The 24,950-nt window shown below is 34.3% G+C and overlaps 2 protein-coding genes across 10 annotated transcripts; one reads left to right on the forward strand and one right to left on the reverse strand.

Moving 5' to 3' along the window:
• Window positions 1-8,160: 8,160 nt before the first annotated feature.
• LOC108204123 (uncharacterized) lies at window positions 8,161-12,583 on the reverse strand. 9 transcript variants are annotated; one of them, XR_001803631.2, is made up of 8 exons: window positions 12,430-12,583; window positions 12,224-12,331; window positions 11,839-11,903; window positions 11,259-11,325; window positions 10,809-10,899; window positions 10,302-10,402; window positions 10,053-10,213; window positions 8,467-8,852 (listed from the first exon to the last, which is right to left on the reverse strand). XR_001803631.2 is itself a non-coding variant. In XM_064085524.1 (7 exons), exons 2-5 carry the CDS (start codon window positions 12,302-12,304, stop codon window positions 10,327-10,329), a joined length of 315 nt encoding a protein of 104 aa, XP_063941594.1. In that variant the 5' UTR covers window positions 12,305-12,331; window positions 12,430-12,583; the 3' UTR covers window positions 8,161-8,364; window positions 10,053-10,114; window positions 10,302-10,326. The 9 variants fall into 9 exon arrangements, 6 of the variants coding, with proteins under 6 accessions (XP_063941594.1, XP_063941592.1, XP_063941593.1 ...); XM_064085524.1 differs by lacking the exons at window positions 8,467-8,852; window positions 11,839-11,903 and adding an exon at window positions 8,161-8,364 and having other exon boundaries at window positions 10,053-10,114; XR_001803628.2 differs by having other exon boundaries at window positions 10,053-10,402.
• Window positions 12,584-14,905: 2,322 nt separating this feature from the next.
• On the forward strand, window positions 14,906-23,305 carry LOC108192362 (protein EXECUTER 1, chloroplastic). Its single transcript, XM_064085550.1, has 11 exons — window positions 14,906-15,398; window positions 16,412-16,528; window positions 17,993-18,058; window positions 19,302-19,402; window positions 20,605-20,686; window positions 20,829-21,329; window positions 21,418-21,541; window positions 21,711-21,880; window positions 22,425-22,499; window positions 22,671-22,757; window positions 22,845-23,305. Exons 1-11 carry the CDS (start codon window positions 15,129-15,131, stop codon window positions 22,938-22,940), a joined length of 1,689 nt encoding a protein of 562 aa, XP_063941620.1. The 5' UTR covers window positions 14,906-15,128; the 3' UTR covers window positions 22,941-23,305.
• Window positions 23,306-24,950: the final 1,645 nt, after the last annotated feature.

A 24,950-nucleotide genomic window follows, 5' to 3' on the forward strand; every position in this document is an offset into this window, starting at 1 on the left:
ATTTATATATTTAAGTGTATATATATATTATATTATGTGCATAAATATGTGTATATTTATATCTATAGATAATTATATATATATCCCTATATATATTTATATTTATATTTACATATAATTTTATGTATATTATATATATTTAAATGTATGAGAATATATTTAAATATATGTGTATATATATATATATTACTATATGTTTATATAAATATTATTTATATACATTTATATATATATCTTTATTTATACATATATTTATATAATATTATGAATATAATATAAATATATGGATGGAGCATACTCAAGTCAATCTCAGTCAAAGGAGTGATAACAAGGAAAGCTCTTACTATGTGAGGAACAACATTTGACCGAAGTCAACAGCTCTCCCTCACTTAGAAAATTTTCTAAGTACATCACAATGGAGTATCCACACTCTTGAGGAGCAAACTTTGACCAAGTCAAAGTTCGTCCCCAAGAGAAGAGAGAGAACAAGGGAGCATCTTCACTATGGAGCTTGAATTGGACTTAGAATATTTTCTAAGTCACATACATACAACACCATGGAGCACAACTTCACTTGGAGAGCAAACTTTGACCAAGTCAAAGTTTGCGACTCCAAGTGGTGCATCTTGCTCTAAGGAGAAATTATTCTAAGTCACCCATACAGGGCATCTGTTAGTGCAACTCTGCCAAGCGCAAGCTTTGACCTGGAAGTCAAAGCGCAAGTTTAAATGACAAGAATTGTTCTAAGTCCCTACAACGGAGCATTGAGGCGCAAACTCAACTGGGAAGGCAACTTGGAGCGCAACCTTTGACCAAGTCAAAGGTTGCGACTCTAAGTCATCTCCCTGTATGGCACTAGTTCAAGAAACTACATTTTGTCTAAGTAGAAGACACACTGTGGACACTGGACGGCGCAAGGTTTGACCAAACACTGGGCGCAAGGTTTGACTTTGTCAACTGGCGCAACTTTCATGTTTGGAGTTAGATTTATTTTGGACAATCTAATCCGTCCAGGACGAACTCAAGTCGTCCAGGACGAACTCGTTAACCATGGTTAGTTTATGAAAGCCTATAAATATGTGATTGTGGTTCTCACAATAAATATCATCCTTCGGGATGGATGGCCAAGTGCTTTGCACAAACTCTCTCAAATATACACACACCCTAGCCTAGTTTTGTACCGTAAATATTTGTAGTGGATAGGGCTTGTAATATTTAGAGGAGTGGTCATTGTAGCCAACCTTCGGGTTTGGATTTATAGCACCCTTCGAGGTATTTATCAATATACAGATATACCTTGGAAAATATTGTGTGTTAGTTTAATATTTTCATATCCTCAGAAACCGACCCAATAAATATCCGGAACACGAAACCCATTACAGGACTGCAATTTATTTATCCGCAAGATTCGAAAGAATTTTAAATTGTAGTGAGTATCGTATTCAACCCCCCCCCCCCCTTCTACGATACTTTGGACCTAACATAACTGATAAGACAAAGGATTAAACATTAATAGTAAATAGCAAAAAGTTTCCTAATATTTAATTAAACATTCACCAGAATTCAAAATACTTCATTAGATTACAAAAGGATGTTCTTACTGAACATATATTACAAATTCCTATTGAATCTAAGGATCAACTTCTCCTTCTTCAGTATCAGAACGGTGAATGACAGGAGTTGACGGTTCTTCTCTGTTTGGCACTTCTCATGTAGTGGACTCACCACGCTTCTTACGTTCTCTTGCCAGAGCCAGTTGGTGTAGTACTTCCATTTCCACAGGGTCTTCACGGAAGTCTGATGGCTGAGATTTTGTAACATTTTTCATCCTCCAAAAGTACTGAGAAACATTTTTTCGGGTGCAGTAAGCTAAGATCACATCATCAGCATCAGACTTGGCTTTAGAAGCGAAGCCCTTGGTTCGAAGAAGAGTGGAGACAAGAGCAAGTTGCATAGATGGATACTTTGGTAGAGCTTCTTCATTTAGATAGACAGTGCTGAAGATCTCCTTGTGAATGAACTTTACACAATATAGTTTCTTAACAACCTAAGGACTGTTGAAAACAGCACAATCCAAAAGTTTGTCACGAAGGAGTTCGTTCAGGTTGGAGCAGTGCTTTACTTTTTTGCGAAGCACCCAGAGCTCAGACACAGATAATGATTTAAGAAATTCGACAGATAGTCTGAATGAACCATTTCTCTGTGTATAGACAATTAGCTCCCATTCTTCCAGCAAGTTATTAATTGCCACAGTTAAATAATCCAATCCTAGAGCAAAAGCATGTATAAAGATATCCTCGTCAGGGTTTACCTCTCGAAGATCGTAGATCAGAAATAAAAACTTTCTGTCATTGAAAGACTCCCTTTGAGGTCCATTAAAGATCCTCTTTGCAATTTCTCAGCTCTTCCCTTCCTTTCTTTTAATATCAAGATTCTTCTGCTTGCACGCAGCATCATAGATTTTCTGTTTTTCAATCTTGATTTGCTCTTTTGTAATCAACTTGTCCTCTACAAGTTTTTGATAATCCCGAAGCTTACGCTTCCTAGCTTCATTTTCAGCTTTGAACTTTTGGACATTCTCCTCATGTTCAAGATCAACAGGTTCTTCATCCTGAAACAAATAACTCTCATCAAATTTACCTTCTTCTTCTGCTTGACGGTAGGTAGCATCGAAGATGTCATCATCATCCATGTCATTCGGATAGTCATCATAGCTGTCAAAGTTGAAGACATTGTCGGACTGATGTAACGGTTCTTTGCCTTTGGACTTTTCATATTCCTTGTTAGGGGCAGATCCAGAAGTGGTATTTCCATTATTGCTTTGATTCGAGCTATTGCCTCTGTCATCCCTGTTACCTTTGTCTCCTCTATTCTCCCCCTTAGTTGAGGGATCCTCTCTAGAGATTTGATCATTAGACTTTGAGTTCCTGAGGAGTTGATCCAGTTTACTGTCGATATCATCAAATTTGGCCATATAAAGTTCATGGTTTGATCTCATCTGGACAGCTAACTCATGGATTTCTTCTTTAAGCTCATCCCTGTAAGAACTGGATGGCCTCTCATCAGCTTTCTTTTCCAAGGTCACTAACTGTGCACCTTTCAACTTCTCATTTTCTGCTATCATCCTGGCTAATTCAGCTTATTTATTTGTTCCTCAAAAAGAGCAGGGTCAGTGTGTGCACTCACCTCACGTACACTCAAAGCTGTTTCACTAGCCTCACGTTCATGTGTATCGCTCGGTGTTTGCCTTTCTTCACTCATAGTATTCACACTTACCGTTGTACCTGTATAAACTACCAATGTCCCCTGAGATGGGTTCAAAGGTATTGGAGAAACAAATTGTCCTCCGGATGCCAGCGAGGGCAGATTAACTTGCACGCTGCCAAGTACCGCCTGATCAGAAAAGAAAGAGTGATCAGAAAAGTTTTCATACATGATACATTGATTTTGAAAATCTGTGCACTCAGTAAACATAGTAACCTGTGTATCTATTTGGTCTGGCACTAGCGTGAGTGCTAGCGCAGTGCTTGACTCTGTACAGGGTACCGCGGCAGGACGGTCAATTTCAATAGCCTCATTCTGTAGGGAGAATGGGTCCAGAGACTATTTTAATGCCTGTTTAAAGTCCAAGCCTTGTTGGGAAGGCAAGGATGAGGCTGCAGTTGTCTCCACGACTTCCACCCTTTGCTTCTTAGAGGAAGACAGAGCTACGGGTTGACCCAGTAAACTACTCAAACTCCTCTTTCTGGCAACTTTACGAACTGGTTGCATAGAAGTGTTGGTTGATGTGTTTGGAGAAGCGAGAGTTGGTTAAAGAAAATCATCAGCTTGGTTATAAACATGTTTGTTGTTAGGTTCATTGCTGGTAGTCTGGTAAACAAAATCAAGGTCACAAACATAACCTGACGTATCAACATTAAAATTAGATGAGAAGTTAGAAAGTACCTGAGCTACCTGTTGAAAGGACTGCAGCTCCGGGTTGATTGGTGAGTCAGATGGTAGAGGTTGATTGTGTTTGTGGTATATGTTGGGAGTGTGTTTGGTGTGGGAGTGGTTCAGATGAAGATGGTTGATTCTCGAAGAAATCGTATTCTAGGAGTTCATCGTCAAATGAAGGGTTAGGTTGTTGTTGATGAAGAGGGGAGTGATGTGATGATTGGATAGATGATTGTTGTGGTGATTGTTCTTCCTGAGATTGTTGAGGTTGAGGTTGTTGAATCTGCAGAGGTTGAGGTTGTTGTTGTTGTTGTTGTTGTTGTTGAGGTTGGCGAGGAGCCACTGGAAGCTAATACGGCTGTTGTGGAGTTTTGAACATCTGTAGCATATGAGGAGTGATGATCAGAGGAACAGTTGCAAACTTGTTCTTATTGTCCAGCTGAGTCATCAACTTTGTGCAGGCACGAGGAACTGGTGCCACAGGAGAATTGAAATAGAAGTTCTTCTCAGCATCGGTCATTTTATCATTAAGGAACAACATGATGAACCTTGGGTAGAAGCACGAGACCTTAGCATCGTGCTAGACTGACCGACTTCTTAGTGGTCCCAACTTGGTGAGAATAGCCTGAAGGATAAGTTTACCAAAGTTGACCGGACGATTATGAGCAATACAAAAGCCAATCTTCTGAAGCAGAGAAGATATGACGTTGAAGTTCTTGCGAGTGGTAGGAGCAAATACTTTAGCCAAAGTATCAAAGAAAATGTCCCACTCCGGCTTTAGATTGCTTTTGAACAACCTAGGCAAAAAGATTTCTCCCTGATATAAAATTGTCTGAAAGAATTGAGTTATCTCATCTTCAGTTGGGAGCTCAGCAAAGTTTTCCCTCAGAAATCCAAGAATCCTATATATTTACATCATCAGTGTTGATATGAATAGTACGTCCTCCATGTATATCTCTAGAAATCTGATGATTATCTAACAAAGTAGTATTCAGGGCCGTTGAGTAGAAGTCCTGAATAGGCTGAATCTGGAGTTCTGCATGAACTGTAATAGCAGTGCTGACGAGCGACTGAATATTAAGAAAACGTACCCAGGGTCTAAAACGGGCAACGCTTGCTTCCGGGTCAAAGAATCCATTCAAGTTAGTTTCTTCAATCACAAACCGACCGGCCATTTTTAGAATTAAAAATTGAATTAAGCGAGAATTTTTCAAATAAAATATTAATTCTCAAATATCTCGCAAATTTCAATTAATAATTAAATATTAATTAATTAATTAATTAATTAATAATTCGAATTAAATGATTAAATTCGAATTAAAATTTAATTAATCTTAAATGGCCAAAAACTAACTACAAACAATGCACTAAGCTTCCACAATATCAAAAATCCCCAAAAACACTCTTAAAACCCTAAAATTCGAAATGCCAAGAATGAGGGTTTCGAAAGTTTGAATCAAGTCCACCACAATCAGTCAAAATACGGTTACCAACAGCAAGAATCGCTCCACAGAGGTACAAATTCACCCAAAAATCGCAAGTTAAGCCTGGAATTCGAGTTGGAGGGTTTGAAATTTTTGAAAATTTCGGCAGCAATTCGGCTTGTAAACTCGAATAAAATTCGAAACTAGCAAGCTTTTTGGGCTTGAATTAGTAACCATCAAGTTTTTTCTAAGCTAAAACTTGAAAAACTCGATAGAGAAACAGTGGCAGTGTGTGTTTGTATCGCGTGTATATCGTGAAGATGAAGAAGGCAACAGGGGGTATGACTTTATTTGATTAAGTCATACAGGTTGTTGGATCGGTATGACTTTCGCAAGGAATGTCATACCAAGCTCTTGAGAAAGTCGTTCTCGAGCAAGCAATATGACATTCTTTAATTATGTCATACCGACGAAAGCAGGGGAGGTATGTATAACACGGTATGACTTTTCTTAGAAAAGTCATGCCGCATACTTTTCAATGACACAGTATGACATTCTTTGGGAATGTCATGCCGAGTCAAATAATCAATAAAACAATTGATTTTAATTGAATAAATATTCAATAATTACTCGCTTATTTATATTAATTATATAAATTCATAAATTAAATTAATTCGAAGGTGAATCAATTTAATAAATAAATTATACAACTAATTTAATTATTTTGATAAGTGAAATATTTAAAGAAATACTTATAAAATTATTTTCCTTCAGCAGCAGGGACTTCTGACTTTGTTAAACGTTGTAGATCTTTGTCTTGATTGAACGGTCACTTATAATTGATGCAGAACACTTAATCTGAGTAGCTGACACACAAATGTACTGTCTAGTTCATCTGTATCTAGCTGAATCAAATATTTTTTATCAAATAAACATTTGAGACGTGGCTTGTTCGTCGGGTCTTTGTCTTCGTTCTTCTTCTTCATAAATAAACATAGTATGGAATCTTCTGAATAAATAAAGTATTAAAACTTTATACTTTCTGGACTTCTGGACGTGCTACAAAAGATTATTTGTACACTGGGGCTTGAACATATTAATGAACTTCTTTCAGTGGTGTGCAGCAGCATCCTGAAATTCTTCAGACATATAATTTCAATAAATCACTTGACGTTTTTCGTACGGATTCATTCAACAGTACTTGCTATTTACGTTGCTTTCTTATCAGAGTTGAACTGGTACCTCTTTAATTACAAATAGACTAAACATATGCCTTTTAATTACTAAAAAAAAGATTTGACACTTGTATAACTTGTCTGGCTCTTGTATAACTTATCTAACAGGGGTGTATTGGATTGTGATTTTAAAACATTTTTTTTTCATTCATGAAATCCGATGGTATACATTCGATTGGTATTGTTTGAAATTCATTAAAATCTTGAGGTATTCAATTGGGATTTTAAATTATGCTAAAAAATCTGGTGGTATTCAATTGGTATTGTTTAAAATCCATTAAAATCTGATGGTATTCAATTGGGATTGTTTAAAATCCATTAAAATCTGATGGTATTCAAACGCTGATGGATTTTTTTGGACTTCATAAAATGATGGATTTTGTGGCATTTTTCAGTGTATTTTAAGTTTTTTGAAATCCCACCAAAATTCATAGGTATTTGAAGCATTTTGCTTAAATCCTATCAAATCTGCGACATTTTATGAAGAATCCGCACAAAATCAAAATCACATACAATCCATTGAAATCCATATAATAAAAATAATCCATTAAAATATCAAACGAATACACCCCTCTAAAATTAAAATTATATGATCTGCTATTGGACTTTATGATATTATGAAAAATAAACTAAAAATTAGTCTTTCTTGGTAATTATCAATAACATTGATTGACTTTGTCGTTCTTTTTCATATGATAATAAATACGACTTATTAATACGTAGTTATGGAAGATAATAATTTAATTAAGTAATCATTAGAATTAAGTATATGTTATAAATATGAGATATTAATGTGTAATAATTAAACAGGGGTAAGATTGTAATATGAATAAAATTACTCACTGTTGCTTTATTAGATATATAACTAGCGTAGAAGCCCGTGCAAGGCACGGGCCTGTTCTATTTTTTTTTTTTTCAGCAGCAAAGCATTCGTTTTGTCTCTTGATAAATAATCATTCTATGTATACAGTAGATTGCAAAATACTCTTCCCATCCTATCTAATCGCTTGTATTTGGGATGAAAGGTTTGATTCGTATTTATAGATTTATGTAAAGTATAATCTTATAAATTAATTTTAATTTTTTTCCCTTAATAAAATGTTATTATACTAATAAATTATGAATTCTATCTTTTATACGAGTCTTAAATGCTTGTCAAGTTTTAAGTTCTAAATATAAAAAATCCGATGTAACATACGGGATAAGGTTTTGGAATCATTTGATTTCCGTCAACTTATGGTACATGAGTATTTTACTTTTTGGGCATTGGTATGGAGTACCTAACTTGCCTTATTCTGAAATTTTTCCGAATTTTTTTGATTTAAGCAAGTTGTGCTTTGAACAAAAATTTCTCATGATACATGTGACTTGTGAGCTTAGTATGTTAAACCTGACATCGCTTCTTATCGTTATGTCTAAACAATGGCTTGTCTTTCTCCTCCTGACCAATTTAGTTTATTTCATATTCTATAATATCCTTTGTTATGAATAAATTTTAATATTTATTATTTTGATATCTATAATTAATTTTTTTTTTCAAGAGAATCAATTCTATCAAAAAAATATTATATAAATATTTGAGGATCATAAATTAATTCTTTTTTACATGTGATATACATAATTTAAGAGAAAATATACATGATTATCAAAAAAATTGGGGAACAGTCGTCATCAATGTCCCCTGTGCCTTCGTTCCTGTAAGCACTTGCGACCATAAACGACCATAGGGCAGTGATAAGCCAGCTCACGTTAAGAATTCAGCTGACATTCTACCGATAAGACAACAGATATCAAAAATAGGTTTTGCATGCCCTCTAGTAATTGTTCCAACCGAAATGTAGATACTTGCACCAATGGCTATTCCCATATCGTATACAATAGTGATTACTTTATATTAATCTAATATAATTATAACACCGTTGGGCAAAACCAAAGGGGTGCACAAAAGATGGCTCCCCTTTCAGTCATCAAGAAAGTACTAACCATAAAATACATTTTACTGATGTATCTGCATTCTGCAACAAGTAAACACAATATATTTGACAAGGTGTAAAACAAAAAACCATATGTCTGAACGAAAAAATATACTGTTATAAGGGAGCTAAACAAATTAATGCACCAATAACAATGAGGTCAAAAGCAGTGAGTGTCTTGGCAGTTGCCGAGAACCCTGGGGAGCCTTAGAATCAATTTTTTTCTCCTTATTAAGAATCCAAGCCTAGAGCAATATTCCCCATTTCCGCCACCCTATTCATATCTACAGACCAACACCCACAACATTTTTAAAAAACTTATAAGCACACATATGAACATCTGAAAATTCATCACAAAAGTTGAAACAGAAAGATTGGCTAACAAATAAAGAATGGGGGCACCATAGAAAGGATGACAATCAAAGGCAGCAATAAATATGAAAAAGAGCAAAGTTGGGATGTAACTCTTGATGATGAAAGTCAGCATGTCAAATATTATGGAAAAACTAAATCTTGTAATAAAGCGAGAAACCAGTTGCAATATATCAAGCATATTTAAGCTAGTCTCATGCATTTGCAAGTAAATATTTAAGTAACTATAAAGATTTTTTAAAAATAAAAATTGCAACTAACTTGTAATTCTTAATTATCGCAATCTAATTTAGATAATGTTTAAGTGTAGGATGCAGCTGTTTATTTATATATTTTTTTGAAAACATTAAAAGGTATTAAAAATAAAAATAAGGTTAACAAATAAAAATTATGATTACAACACTGATAAAGTAAGTAGCTTGAAAAGTTGTCTTAGTATTGTAACAGAGCTATTGAATTCGTGTTAGTTTGAATAGATAAGATTTGTATTTAAATTATAGTATTTTATCAGTAAATCTGAATCTGTAATTGCCAAGAATTATGTCTGCCACATGGTGTCTTGATTTCATAACTTCCTACCCACATCACAACCCATAATTGGCAGACCGCTGAATTAGGTATATGAACAGGAAACCGGCAACTAAATTATGTTAGATAAACATTAAGGCATTTCAGATACATAAATCAAGAAAAAGTTAAGTGGAAAAAGAAACATATAAAAGCTCCTAAAATGAATTTGGCAAATACAAAAAATAATGGTATAAAGTTAATAAGCAAGGTTACTTACAGAGGAGCTAACATAATTATTAGGGACAGTTAAGGTGCAAATGTAATGCTTAGATGTCTTTCAGTACTACATCTTTAATGTTTGCTATAAGTATGTAACTAAGGTAAACGTGTAGCAATATTTGCTTAGCAAAGGACACAAGGGCAAGAACAAAGAGAAGAATGTGTTCATGGGGTTCTACTCGATCGAGATAAAAAGGCAACACAAATGCTAATCTAAGGACTTTGCTCTCAAATATAACTAAAAAATGTAATACAGGTTGTTGTTTGAGGAACATGCATAAAATCTTGTCGACTTTATATTAGAACGGAAGGAAGATCCGAACCTTAAAATACTCATAAAAGCACAGTTGAAGTTCCTCTACAGCACCTTGTGAGCAAGTAAACTCTGGAGTTGCATGGAAAGCAATTTGAATAATAGAGATGATAACCCCCAAAGGATGCTTTTCAGAATTTGAAGGGACATATCCAGCTTCATACAATACCTCTTGGTTGTGTGCATAATTATCAAAATTAAATGCATATTGTTGATTATAAAAGAAAAGTAATTAAAAGAAAAAGTAGAGTTGTCTTACCTTTGTGGATATAATTAGCAAAATTTTATATATTATTTCTACTACAATCTGTTGAGAATCGCCTCTTCCTAAAACAATGATCATGTTGGCATATTTTTTTCCTGTCAGAATAGAGATAAAAACCAAATCAATAGGATGACAAATATACCAGAATGAAAAAAAAAAAAACCGGAAACCCATTATTCCTTGCAAGTACTACTAAAAAGCTTTACCAAGACAACTGGGGTGTGCTTTTACCAAATTAAAAGAACAGATTTACAATAAATAAATCATTTAATTAGCGTAATTAAATAATTCTTGAACAACAAGAGAGGAGCAAGTTCCATGTTTCTGGAAATAAGATGCAGATGATTAAGAGCATAGCACATGAAAAATTAACCAAAAGATGATTAGCCCATTGCCAAGCACAATCCCCCATTAAGCCACGACAATATACATGAAGAAAGGTTAGTTCCGCATAAAAATAATATAGACCGAAGAAGTATTGGCAAAACACTAATTAATTACCTCATGTGCCAAAAAAATCCTTCTTGCCACTGCAAGTTGATGACTTGTAGGCTGGCAAGTACTTCTCTTGGACATCTTTCAAAGTTGAGATCTAGCAATTGTGTTAGGTAGGTGGTGTCAGGAACTCAATGCCTAGATTAAGAATCTTAGACTCAAACAGATGGACAGACACTGGTAAAATACGAGGGTTGATGACCGCAATAAAAGATGAATACACATTACGAGGTAATAAGCTTTCTCCGCTAGAAATCATTAACGTGAAATATCAAATGTAGCACAACTTTACTCAGACAATAACATGGTATAATTATATGCAAACAGACATTTACGGACCAATGATTTCTCAAAGATACAATTAAAGCATCTTTTGAGAGAAGTCACAGTTAATCATATACAAAATATACACACACTATATAATTACGGGGAAACACAAGAGGAATATATGATTACCTCGATCGATTCCACCATGAGACAATCTAAGACCAGTATGAACTTCCCCAGATCCAGATCCTGCACACTGAGCACGACATAATTTTTAAGGGCGGGATCACTAAATTCATACCATTATAACTTAATTAGTACAAACAGCAAACAAGACTTAATAAAAGAGAAGAGAAACACAACCCTCGCATAAATGTATACGCTACCCATATTCTGTTGAGTATTATTATATAGATGCTCTAGTGTTGGAATGACCAGGAAAAAAAGTTAAGTCGCCGTCAACAAAGATTTTAAAAGATAGATGTTCATGGGACTGCGCAGATATCAAGCGACTAAGACTTGTAAGATTTGATCTGAACAATATATTATCATATTTATTACTTATATAATATTTCTATATATTTTTACTAAGAAATAATTTCTAACATAAAAAAATATATTTATTTATGTATAATAATTGAAAGGGTTAATTTATTAATCTGTCCAGAGAAGATCAAACAATGACAGCAAAGAACCTTGAATTACAAAAAAAAAAACAAAAAAAAACTCGAAACCAGAAAGTATAGATGGATTACTAAAACAAAATTACCTTAAAGCAAAACTGGAAACATGCATGAAAATCATCCATTGGTTCTACGGATTCCAAAAAATACACTGCAGAAATAAAAATTGAGGACACTAATTTATAAATTCAAATCATAAGCAAGATTGCCAATATAAGAATCAGTGATATTGAAATAATTCTTCAGCAGCATTCAATTGATGAAAATATCCTAACAACCCAATTCAGTTGCAGCAAATACACACAAAAATGATATGTACACCGAGACCCATCTTCGAATTCTTATCTCTAAAAATCGAATTCAGGTCATGGACAAGCGCCACTCCCAATTGCCCATAAACCAAAATGGCTAAGTGAAATGGCCACACAGTTTCAACAATCAAATTTTAAAAAAAAATAAAAATTAATTTACCTCCTTAACTACAAGAGTTTTTGATTTCGAACTCCGATTAATCAGCGTCGGCAGAGGCCTCTCAAGCAAATCGGAATCCATAACACTCCCCCCGGAAACACTCGCTTCCTAATATAACAATCCAATCACAAACAAATCAAAACCGCAATATATCAACATACATATATAGAGGTGCAGATATTGAGTGACAGAGTTACTTCGCTTACGCTTTCCTGTCACCGGCGACTCCGTTATCCAATTAAAATGGAGGAACTGCCGGCTGCCTGTTCATGTAACCGCTGACTCCCTTGAAGACGATTGAAGGGATATGTGAAGAATGGCCGTAAACATATATCCAATGGCAATTTTGAAATTTAATATAAACTGAGGTTATATATGTCATTTCACAGCCAATTTTCTGGCTCAATTTGCCCCTGGTTCCCTTTTAATATATAGAAGTAGATAGATAGATAATAGATTTTTTTCTTCTGAATAAATATTTACTATCTAAATTATTACGCAAAAAAAAATCAAAAAAATTTTATGAAACTATGTTTTATATGCGCCTTAAAATACGTGCCAAGCAATGGAAAAAAATAAAGAAATGAGAGGGACAAAGGGAGTAATATATAATTTTAAATCTAAATTTTGATATTACGCGCTTTTCTAAAAAGGAAAATGCTAAACACCAAAATTTGTTCCTAAATTTCTTTCCCAAATTTATGTGGCAATGTGTGATTGGTTATACTCATACTAATAAATAATGGGACCCCATGTATGCACATAAACCACCAAACTAAAAAATACTCATACTAATAAATAATGGGACCCCATGTATGCACATAAACCACCAAACTAAAAACTGCCATCTGCCACGTCATTTGGAAAAAGATTTTGGGATAAATTTTGGGATCCCTAGCATTACCTTTCTGAATATACTTATATAGAGAAGAAGCGAGGGGCGTGTAGGTGGCGCCTCTCAAATAGCTCCGCTCTATATTTCTAGTTTTTTAGTTTCGGATACATTGGAAGCAAGTTTCTAATTTTTTAGTTTCGGATACATTGGAAGCAAGTTTCGAACTACATTTTTCAAAATATCAAAAAAAAAATCTACCTACCTTTTTTAGTATCAAAATTATTGGAAGAAAAGTCTCAAATTATGATTTTAATTTTAAAAAGATCAAAAATAAAAGTTTCCTTTTGTAGTAGTTTCGGATATATTGGAAGAAAGTTTCAAAATGACCTTTTTCAATATATCAAAAATAAAAACTACCTACCTTAATAAATATCAAATCAGAATTTGAAACCTTTTTTTCAATTATTTTGATACCGAAAAAGAATTACTTTTCTTCCAAGACTATGACCATATTTTTGGAAAAGGTGTATATCAAAAAAAAAATATTTTTGATAAGTCGGTCTTTTCTTAAATCAACTCCTATGAATTGAGGCCAGACATTATAAAATTTAACTTAAGCAATTTTTTTGTGCCTATTTATCTTCTTCATCTAATACAATATTGAGTTACATTATTCTAGATGTTTTGAATGGCAACAGAGATGATTGGCTGATAAGAATAAGAGTTTGTTAGATGTGGGAGTCGACAAATCCAAACACGGGAGATGAATATAGTATTGACATGATATTTATGGATGAAAAGGTCAATAAATTAATTGATATATGTTTGTTAATTATTCTTTTATAATATTTGTTTTGTTCATTGGATATGTTTGTTGTTGTTAATTTTTATATGATTTACTTTGTATACAGGAAAATATTATTCATGCAACACTTCCACAATAACTGTTTGCTGGGTTCAAGCACCTTTTAAATGAAAGCACCTTTTAATATTCGTGTTAATGACAAGGATATGCTCTCAGGAATTATTTTTTTCCATACAAGATATTATTAATATGTATGTGTGTGTATGTATTTGCAAGATCTTAAACTCCATGTTTTATATATAATATATAATATAATTTTTATTTCCATTTATATTCGTTGCTTGACATACTTGGATGACATCAAAACTGTCAGTGGGGGTCAGTGGCAGGTGGAAAAATAGAGATCTAAGAATCGTGATAGATTAGTATGTTATTGAAAAGTTTCTTTAAATCGTTAATTAGATGTAGAAATTTATTTTTATTTTTTCACTCATGAATTCTAGTCCAAATTTGCAATTTTATATATTAATATTGATATTGCATCGAGATGTTTATAATACAAAATTTATTGTATTCTATAAATATTAATTTTGAATCATTAATATAATTTTTATAAACTGCCACAAATTTATCTCATTATGCAAATATTAATTTTAAAACATTAATGTATTTTTTATAGACCGCCGCAACACATGACCTTTCAACTTTCGAAAGATATAGGGGCTGTTTGGTTGAGAGAAGCAGAAGCTGCTTCTGGCTTCTGCTTCTCTTGACCCGTTTGTGTAAAGAAGTAGAAGCACTTTTAAAAAGCTGAGAATGCTAGCTTCTCTCTCACAGCTTCTGCTTCTTTTCCAAACACTTTATTAACTTATTTACTTCTCACTTCTACTCCACTTCTTTACTATAAGCAAGAAGTCACTTCTTTTAAGCTAACCCAAACGGCCCCATAAAAAGAAGGAAACTCTCGTGAAACGGACGAACTAACTTTATAAATTTTCAGTTTCAAAACCCCGATACTTATCTAAAAACCTCCCCTCCTCTACCAAATTTGGCAACGCAACTCCAACCACAACAGTTGTCACCTTTACCAGGAGACAAAAACGAGCTCATTCCTGTGGGCCCCACCCAAGACTTATCCCGCCAACTTCCAAAAGTGCATTCATTCTAGAACATAGTTGCAACTACATAACCTCGCACAACTGCAGTTAAACTACATAAAACAACACACATTTTACAATCTGCGAGAGAAGCTGTGCATCTTCACTATGACGACGTCGTTGTGCCTTCAATTTCCACCGACTAAGCCCATCAGCTTCTGCACAAACCCTAGCATAAGCTTGAGAAACCCTAGCTACTTAAAATCAACTTTGCCTCTACTTTCGAATTATGGCTGTTTCTCTTCTTCGAGTCTGAGGTGTCGAAATGATCACGAAGCGGAGGAGGGTCAGGAGGAGGAGGATGAAAATGAGTGGGAAAAATTGATGAAGCACTGTGATCATATTGATCAGCAAGCCAAACTTCTCCCCAAAATGAAGGTATATGCATTATATTTATTCAGCTTATAAATAAATTGTACGTCTTTTTATACGTTGGGACCGAGAAAAAATATATGTTTATCGAGGTTTAATGTTTATGTATTAACTTTGTGTGTATTTAATATACTGATTTCTTTAAATATGTTGGGATCGAGAAAAAATATTTGTTTATCGAGGTTCAATGTCTATATATTAAGTATTGTGTGTATTTAACTTATTAATTTATGTTGTTTGTTATCTGATTTATGTGAATTGATTTATGTTGTTTGTTATCTGATTTATGTGATGTTTATTTTCCTGGATCTCGGTGCTTACAACAATACAAATTGATCAATCGAGGTCTTTAATTGTGAATAGGGAGGTTGAGGTATTTAACATTGAATGTAGAATTGCCTGGTGACTAAAGGGAATTATAAAAATCAAGTCGAAATAATTATTAATAAAGTAGATCAGCACCGGAAAATGATGGCAATAAGTTGGGACTATCCAGTTTAGGCAGATGAGTCGGGTCTGGTACATGCACCAGAAGTGACGGAGCAATGTCAAAGGTTCTCCTCGTGCTAGAGGTGGTGATCTGGAGTTTGAATCTCACATACCCTCGTCTATGCCAAAAAAAATTATCAACCATATGACTTCATGTTTCAAACAATTATGTGGTATTTTTCTGAATATATGATTGCAGTACTCACAGAAGTTCCCTCTTAATTTTTTGTTCTTTACTTATGTCTCCTATGTTAATATTTTCATTTTTTTGTCTCAAAAAGTTAATTTTGCATTTTTTCCCTTTCAATTTTAGTTTGTATTGATTGGAATATGTTCCTTAACATTGACTCAAAGACCGAATGCTCAACAAGTTGAATTGTACGCCCTCTCGTAAACATAATATGTCACTTGCAAACTCAACATTGGATTGAGAGGAATTAAAAAGACTGCACAAGATTATTGTATCTCCTAGAATTTGTAAATAGCAAATACTTAACATCATCTTGATGCTTATGTTTTCTTTTTAACAGGCACAGTATGATCATGCCATGGATATAGGGGATTATGAAAATGCTGTAAGACTTCAAGTGGCAATCACAGAAGCTACTGAGAATGACGATGTTGCCAGAGCGATGTCTAATTTTAATGTAGTATAACTATTCATTCATACTTTGTCAGGCTGCTGGAAAAGCTGCTTTTGTGCAAGATCTAGTGTTCTCGACCATGTTTGGGGTTAACCAGAATACTTGGTTAATCTCTAGTTATCATAAGGCTTGAATAGTAATGGTCCTTACTATGTAACAAGCCATTTGGTACCTTGTTTGTTTTCTTTTATGGAGCAGCCAGATAAGGGCGGCACTATCAGAGAGTCTTACTTTTTCACGTGTCGCTGACTTTACTTGTCTTGTGCTACTTGTAAGACATAAAATGATCCGTTAACTACCCCTAAATTTTAGATGACTTTTCTAAACTACAAATAGAATTTTCTGCTTGCTATGGATGCCATATAGAAACTCAATTGCTGATGCGCATGTTCTCAATGTAGGAAGCATTTAAGTTTGTTCAGAAGTAGCACTACTGTAACAGATGGAACAGGGATTAATCTGTCACTTTTTCCTTTCTCGTCAGTCGTACGTAAATGATAAAGAAGAATGTACTAAACTTAATTTTATCATATACATACCGATATGACTGACGAGAAAGGAAAAAGTGACAGACTAATCATTGTTCCATCTGATACAGTAGTGCTACTTCTGAACCAACCTAAACGCTTCCTAGATTGAGAACATGCGCATCAGCAATTGAGTTTCTATATGGCATCCATAGCAAGCAGAAAATTCTATTTGTAGTTTAGAAAATTCATCTAAAATTTAGGGGTAGTTAACGGATCATTTTATGTCTTACAAGTAGCACAAGACAAGTAAAGTCAGCGACACATGAAAAAGTAAGACTCTCTGATAGTGCCGCCCTTATCTGGCTGCTCCATAAAAGAAAACAAACAAGGTACCAAATGGCTTGCTACATAGTAAAGACCATTACTATTCAAGCCTTATGATAACTAGAGATTAACCAAGTACTCCAGTTAATCCTCAAACATGGTCGAGAACACCAGATTTTGCACAAAAGCAGCTTTTCCAGCAGCCTACCTTGTTCTCATATGTCTCGGTTAATTCAGTATTCTAAGCAGAGGCACATTTAAACCACTTAAATAACCATATATATATATAATATATACATGTATATGTATATATATATATATATATATATATATATATATATTTATATCATTTCAATATATTTCTCGAAAAATTAACAGTAGAACTGTGACAAAATTGATACTTTGTGCTTTGAACTAATCGTTATTTTTATGTTTCCACATCAGCAGATGACCGCAATGGTATCAATTATTAGTTTTTATTGAGAAATTTAATGGTGTGATATGTATATTGATAAAAGTGGTTTAAACAACCTCTCTTTGAGAATGGCAAGTCAACTGAGACGTTTGAGTGCAATGAGTGACTACTTTGAATAAACCCCCATTTTAAATATATATTCATCTTAGGGCTATATTTTTGTTTTTTCATCTTGTATACGAGAACTTTTAATTGCAGAAAGCTGTTGAGGAAGAGCGATATGAGGATGCAGCATTCTTGCGGGATAATACTGGTGCAGGACTGGTAAGTTTGAAGAAATCCCTGGAGATTACCTTACATTTTGTTCCTGTTTGAAGTGATGCAACTATCAGTACAAACATCCTTCCTTTGTTCCTTTCTCTGCAGCAAACCAGACTTTAGGTTTTCTACTTCAACGAACCTTATTTTAGGTCTTCCATGAAATCATGAACCTCTATATCATCGTAATTACAGTGCTTCTCATGTAACCTGTCATGGCATAGTCCAAGGAAGATGATTTTTCTTCCTCACACAGTTATTATAATGCAGAATTAGAAGTGTTTGACATATGTTGTGGCAAATATCTGACTCTTTTTATACTTAGACCTGAAAATAGGCATAGTAAATGGCGATTGAGACGTGGCAGTTATGGCAGCAAGTCTTTTGGATATTACTCTATTAATCTAATCTAATCTAGTTGTTAGGGACACATTAATATGGTTAGAGATACATAGTTGCAGATCTCAACATTAGATATAGATTCCCTAAAGTATATATCCATCTGTGTAGTGATATATAAGTAGGTTGTAAATCCATGATAGGGAAAACTAGTTTGCATTTTTTATTGCAACACTGTTTTACCCATATTTGTCATTGTTTTAACCTGGACTCTATGTTACTCGGACTCTTCATTTTGCCTAAAAGTGCCCGTGTCGGACACTCGACACTCGGACATGGACACTTGAACTAGGACCAGAACACGGACACTTATGTTAGGCCAAAAACATTGACACTTTTCAAAATTTTACCCGCGAGTCCGACACATGGACACATAACCGTGTCGGACACATCTAGCCGAGTCCAAGTAACATAGACCTAGACACAATCTTGTAAAAGTAATTTTGTATCATGCAAGTTCCGGTTCCTAGGTGTGATGCTGTAACAGATACCATCATGTTAAAATATCTAACTCGCTTGCAAATCTGTCAGTTTCTGTGATGTCATACTATCAGAGAAGCAAAGCCCTGTTATTCTGATTTATAGAAAATTCTATTCTTTTCTTTTTCTCAAATTTGTTAGCAAGGTAATAATTGTTTTATCTTAGCATTAAAATGATGTATTGCCGTGAATTCATTGAATTGTCTCATTCTTTTAACTTTTTCTACGCATAGGATGACTTGTGTTTTTTAATTTACAGATTTTGCCTTTGTGTAAAACTAGTGCAACGACAAAGATATGTTTGCTGTTCTCTTTGTCTATATCTACTATAGATTCATTATTTCTTTCTTTTTCTTATTCTTTTATTTAGGTGGGGTGGTGGGCAGGTTTTTCAGACGGAGATCCTTACGGTCACATTATTCATGTAACCGCGGACCATGGAAGATTCATTGCCAAAAGTTACAGTCCTTGGTAAGATCAACAAATTGTGGAAACTTTTACTTTCTACCTTAGTCTTTGGCAGAATTCTGTATCCTGTGTCAATTTCATTACCAAAATAGAGCATTTATAATTGTAAGGGTAACAAACCGAACTAGGTATTTCTAATTCAAACATTGGGTCTAGGGAGGGTGAGCATTAAAAATCTCCTTACCGTACTCCTAAGATAGCATATAAGCCTTTTTTTTTTGGGGCAAAACCTCTGGCCTATTGCGAATGTTTAATTATATAGGAAAGCTGCATAGAAAGCAATCAAGGCATCAAAAGACTGTGAATGATAAGATAAATCTATTTGGGGGAAAAAGGGCTTGTCGTAAAATGCTGTAGAACGTAGACTGCAAGAGAATAAAATGTACGTATGCAACTCGCTAATTACCATCCACATAAAATAATTCTAATTAAGGGGTCATAACATATGTCCTCTATGTCTGTTTTTTTCTAATACTATATGCTATATGTCGGCGTTCGACACATACAAGATTACTTAGTAACATATTCTAAATGGAAGCAAGAAATGTAAAGGAAAGTAGGATTTATGAAATCACAATATGGGAAAAGTTAAAAGACCATGAAGATTTAGAAGTGTGCATCTCAGAAATATTTATTAAAACTTTTGGAGTGATATCTGACTTGCTGACACATCTTGCTTTATGGGTTGTGAAACAATACCTGACCTGATTACTGAAAGAAATAGGGAACCGTAATACCTCAGGCACTTACCCAGATATTGTTTAAAGTTTATTGATCTCTACTTCGTTACACATAGATTTAAGCATAGCTTGTTGGTCTTATTATCATCAATATTTCATATCTATGCACTATGGTTTTGGTCATTTTTATATGTGTTTATATTTATCAGATTATTCTTTGGTTGGTTTTGATTACTTGTAATCTTTGTTCTTGATGGTTATTGGTGATACTAAATATAAACCTGATTAATAAGATTTAATAAAGGGTATCGATTTTTACTAAAGGATTAAACAGGCCTAATCGGTCATTGATCCGGACCTCAGATAATTCAATAAATGGATATTTAATAACCGAGTAGGCACCTTGAGAAGAGGATCCGAAATTTTATAATCTCTTTAGAACTACTTTTTCAAGCCCCAACTTGATGTATTGTGTGTGATGAAAATTCGGATCGACAGTTATATCTTAGCAAAATTGGGTTTCAGGCAGCTTGCAACCGCCAAAGACGGGACCCCACTTTTTGAGATATATGCCTCAACCTGCAAAGAAGGAAAATTTAAAGAGCAGGTAGTTTTTACTCACATTGTAGCTATTTAAGTAATCTTTGCTTTGTGGGTTGTGTTCGGACGTAGGTAGATCTAAAAAACCATTTAAATGCCATTTTTTTTTTCTACTCAAAGTACTATTCTCATCTGCACAATTGCTACAGGTTATATACTTAATGCATATGTTTAAGGAAGATTCCGGATATACTTATCAGGCGAGAATTATGAATCTTGTTGTGTGTCTTTCTCACTTGGAACCGGATTTCAGCCAGGATATGTGGATTGAGACTCTCTGGAGATATTCGCGAGCATCTGGGATGAATTATACAATAGAGGAATTTAGGGAAATTTACATAGACTATGAAAAGAGCATGACGAAGGATGGAAAAGCAAGGGAGCTTGCAAAGCTTTCAGAGGAAGAGAAAGAGAAAGCTGTGATTAACCATGTATTTATTTTAGGTAACAGTTTTGAGAAAGCGCCGGAGAAACTTAATGATTTTCTTCGTCTACCAGCTAAATTGGATAGAAAAGCTTGCTTCTCATTCTCTCTGACTGTGAATATAAACAATGAACATGCTTATGGAGAATATTTTCCATATCGTAATCTGGACCTTATCATCCACGATTATGTAGACTGTATTGGCAGGGGGATATTTAAGGAGGAGGTTTTTTCCACTACTTATACATTCCACTTCTTTGCTAATGAAAATATTCTTATTTTAGATGTCATCATAGAATTATTTTTTTTTACAGAATGAACTTCATGATAGTTTATGGCCGTTTGTTCTCAGTCATGCCCGAAATGAGCAACCACGACTATATGGAACAACAAACTTCAACCGAATAGAAGTTCCAGCAACTTCGGATCCTCTAAATGGTATTATGACAATAAAATATCTTGGAAATGCCGCGACTTTAATTTTTGGAGCTATATTATTGACTCACTTTTTCACCACAATGCTTCCGCACTTGTCAGTGAAGCTACTTTGAAATTTCACCTTTCTTTACAATGAGTAAATTTAACTTTCTTAGTTTTGCTTTCTTAGGACTATACATTGGATCAAACGGTTTCCTTGCTACAGAGGTAGTTCAGCTGAGGCGTAAGTTTGGTCACTGGCATGAGGATGGTGGCAATGATGATGTTTCAGAGCTTGAGAAATGCGATTATGTGGAAGTTTTGAAATTGACTGGTGATCCTAATGTGCCAGCTGGCCAGGTAAGTAATATCCTCCTTAAATAAGCGTTTCTATCTATGACCATTTATATCATGATTCTCAATCTTTTACGTATATATCTTTCAATGTTTGTTGCCAAGTAGTATTTCTTTTCAACTTTTGCTTAATTAAGTAGTACCATATACATCTAAGCTAATGTTCTTTTTATACACCAATTTTATCTTTTAAGGAATTAGAGCATTTAGTATATCCTGGCTATATTAATGCACATCAGAATCCAGTTTCATCCTTAATTTACACAAGTGATGTGACACTTGATTTTGTAGTAGAAATGCATATCCTGGTTACGTTAATGCACATTAGTATGTGATTTCATCCTTAATCGACACAAGTGATGTAGCCAAGAGAACTAAAGCTTGATCACTAAAAAAAAACTTGACGAGGATCTTTACATGATAATTGTTTAGAAATTTTTAGGAATCTACATGGATGCCTTTCCGTTTTTACTTAATGGTCTTTTACTAAGATAATCTGCTCTTTGTATTTCCTATGCAATAAATATGCTGCATGTGATATAATTTACAGGTAGCATTCAGAGCCAAAGTTGGGAAGAAATATAAGCTTTCTCCATGGCCAGTGCTAGAAAAAACACATGGAGCGGTACATATTATTTATTTTATAGTTAGCTTGAAATTTTCAGTGTTATGGTGTTTATTTTATTTCATATTACCCCTTGTATTTATTTTATGTGCACTTGAAAATTATTACGTGTGTTTGTTACTTATCATTTTCTAATATCCCAATTGGCTTCTGATCCTCATGGGAATTTAGGTTGCTCGCTATATGGGACGGGGAAGGCTGACTGGTTTCCAGAATTCTGAATGGGTTGATGCTGAACTCATTATTCTCGGAGGAGTGGTATACTTCTTTTGTTATAGTTGATTGCGACTCTTGTCCAATGTCCTGTAATGTTTATGGTTTGCAACTAACATTCTGCTTGTACAGTATCGCGAAGATGGATTCACTTTTGGGATTCTGTATTATGCTCCAGAATATTACTTCCTGAAGTTGTTTCAGCAGTTGACACTGCCGGGCTCTTGAGTATATCACTGATCTATTCTCTCTGAAGTACTTCATTTGCCCTTTTCAACCTAGCATATTTCATTGGAAGTTAACAAAGTAATAAATCGAGCAATTAAGAATTTTAACAGGCCTCACAGGATTTATCATGAGTTCCGTAATCATACACCTGCTTCTGTTCCCTGTTCCCGTGGATGTGATCGTGTTTTCTACATATCTAGTGATATAAGAATGATAGAGGTGGTATAATCATCAGAAGAACAATAGTAGGATGGTTCGTTTGCTGAAGATATTAGCATTTGCGAAAAATTAACTTCTGTTATCTGTAATCTGTATGTATGTGAAGTCTTGTGTATTTGGATGGTCTTGAAGGGACATGTTGAGTAAAGGTGAAATGGAGATTAGTCCTGATGTGAACTTTTCATCTACATTATCCTTTGTGTCAATGTGTGCATACCTTAAAATGCCCTTGGCCTCTTTCCTGCCCCTCCCCCATGTCTAGATTCTGTGTTGTTTTTAAACAGTTGTCACAGAAAATAGGGGCGTTGGTCCAGTATATCACTTTTTTTAGGGATAAATAGGGTTGTAATCTACCCGAGCTGAGCCGAGTCGAACACTGCCAGGCTCGGCTCGAGCTCGATTGAAAAGTTCGGAGTTCGAGTTCGAGTTCAACCGAGCCTTTAATTTCAAGTTCGAAACTCAGCTCGTAAACAGTTCAACAGGCTCGAGTTCGGGTCGAAAGCTCGAATCGAGCCACCAAATATTGACAAAAACTTGAAATATGATCGGTTTTGCTCGAGTTCGATTCGATTAAATATATAAATTATAAATAAGTATTAAATATTTTGTAAAAATATTTATATAATAAAAAAGTTTAAAAAATAGTAAAGGCTTGATAAGGCTCGCGAACCTTACGAGCCGAGTAATTTGAAGCTCGAGCTCGGCTCGGTAAAATATCTAAATAGTTTGAGCTTGAACTCGTCTCCATTATTATCGAATCAAATTCGAATATTTTACGAGTCGAGCTCGAGTAGCTCACGAATAGTTTGGTTTGTTTACGCCCCATGGATAAAGCAACATATATCATGCTGCAATTCTTAGCATCACATCGTGTAGCACCAAATGAAAAACAAACTATTGACTCTTAATATACTAATAAAATGATATTATCTCATATATTCAACATCAATTATATTAAAATTGATGTATAATATAAATAAACAACAATTTTAAAATTATAAAATATATTACATTAAAATTTAATAATAATCGATCAATAAAAATTAAGATTAATTTTTAATTTTAATAATATTATAAAGGTATCTATTTATAATAAATTATTTAGTATAATAAATATAAATATATAATTATTTTCCCATGTATACAATTAGGGTCGGGGATCGCAGCGGGTAGACACGAATCCCCGACCCTGCCCGATCTCCAATTTTTTTATAAAACTTTCCCTCTTCCCCGCCCCGACTCCGAAAAATTCCCCGAATCCCAGACCCGAACGAGGCGGGGATTGGGGTCGAGCGAGGCGTGATGAATGTCCATCTCTAATTGCAGATGCTTTAAAATATTTTATTTTTTAAAACAAATGTGTTAATTGAATAATAAAAAGTCATACGACATCTACACCAATGATCGAGTCGAACACAGTAAATTGTAATCGCTTGTTCTTATGAAGTGACAGTTAAACGATATTTTGAAGATAATGTATATACAAATACAAGTACCCATTTCATGCATTCTCATTGAATAATAGGTACCCTCTTCATCATTACCTGATGGAGCTATCGACATCACTACGATTCCATACGAAATTTCATCACCAAATCAAAATCACCGGTTACAATCAAGAAGCGAAAGCAAACTTCTCATCAAGGAGAGAAAACAACTTGAAAATCCAAGCCAAAAACCAAAATAAAAGCAAACGAAAACAAATCAAATTTAAAAAAAAATCTAATAATCGAAGCCACAAGATAGGCGATTAATATTCGAATCCGATAAGCTCCGCTTGAATCGAAGAAA

Source organism: Daucus carota, chromosome 9 (assembly GCF_001625215.2).
Source record: "Daucus carota subsp. sativus chromosome 9, DH1 v3.0, whole genome shotgun sequence".
NCBI classification, from domain to species: domain Eukaryota; kingdom Viridiplantae; phylum Streptophyta; class Magnoliopsida; order Apiales; family Apiaceae; genus Daucus; species Daucus carota.

Bases quoted from the DNA above. Each gene is read 5' to 3' on its own strand.
- LOC108204123 (XM_064085524.1), bottom strand. From the start codon at position 12,304: ATGGATTCCGATTTGCTTGAGAGGCCTCTGCCGACGCTGATTAATCGG. The intron at 10,900-11,258 runs GTAATCATATAT...CACAATTGCTAG, and splicing joins TCATGGTGGAATCGATCGAG to ATCTCAACTTTGAAAGATGT. The intron at 10,403-10,808 runs GTAATTAATTAG...CTATTCTGACAG, and splicing joins GGATTTTTTTGGCACATGAG to GAAAAAAATATGCCAACATG.
- LOC108192362 (XM_064085550.1), top strand. From the start codon at position 15,129: ATGACGACGTCGTTGTGCCTTCAATTTCCACCGACTAAGCCCATCAGC. The intron at 19,403-20,604 runs GTAAGATCAACA...ATTGGGTTTCAG, and splicing joins GCCAAAAGTTACAGTCCTTG to GCAGCTTGCAACCGCCAAAG. The intron at 21,881-22,424 runs GTAAGTAATATC...TATAATTTACAG, and splicing joins CTAATGTGCCAGCTGGCCAG to GTAGCATTCAGAGCCAAAGT.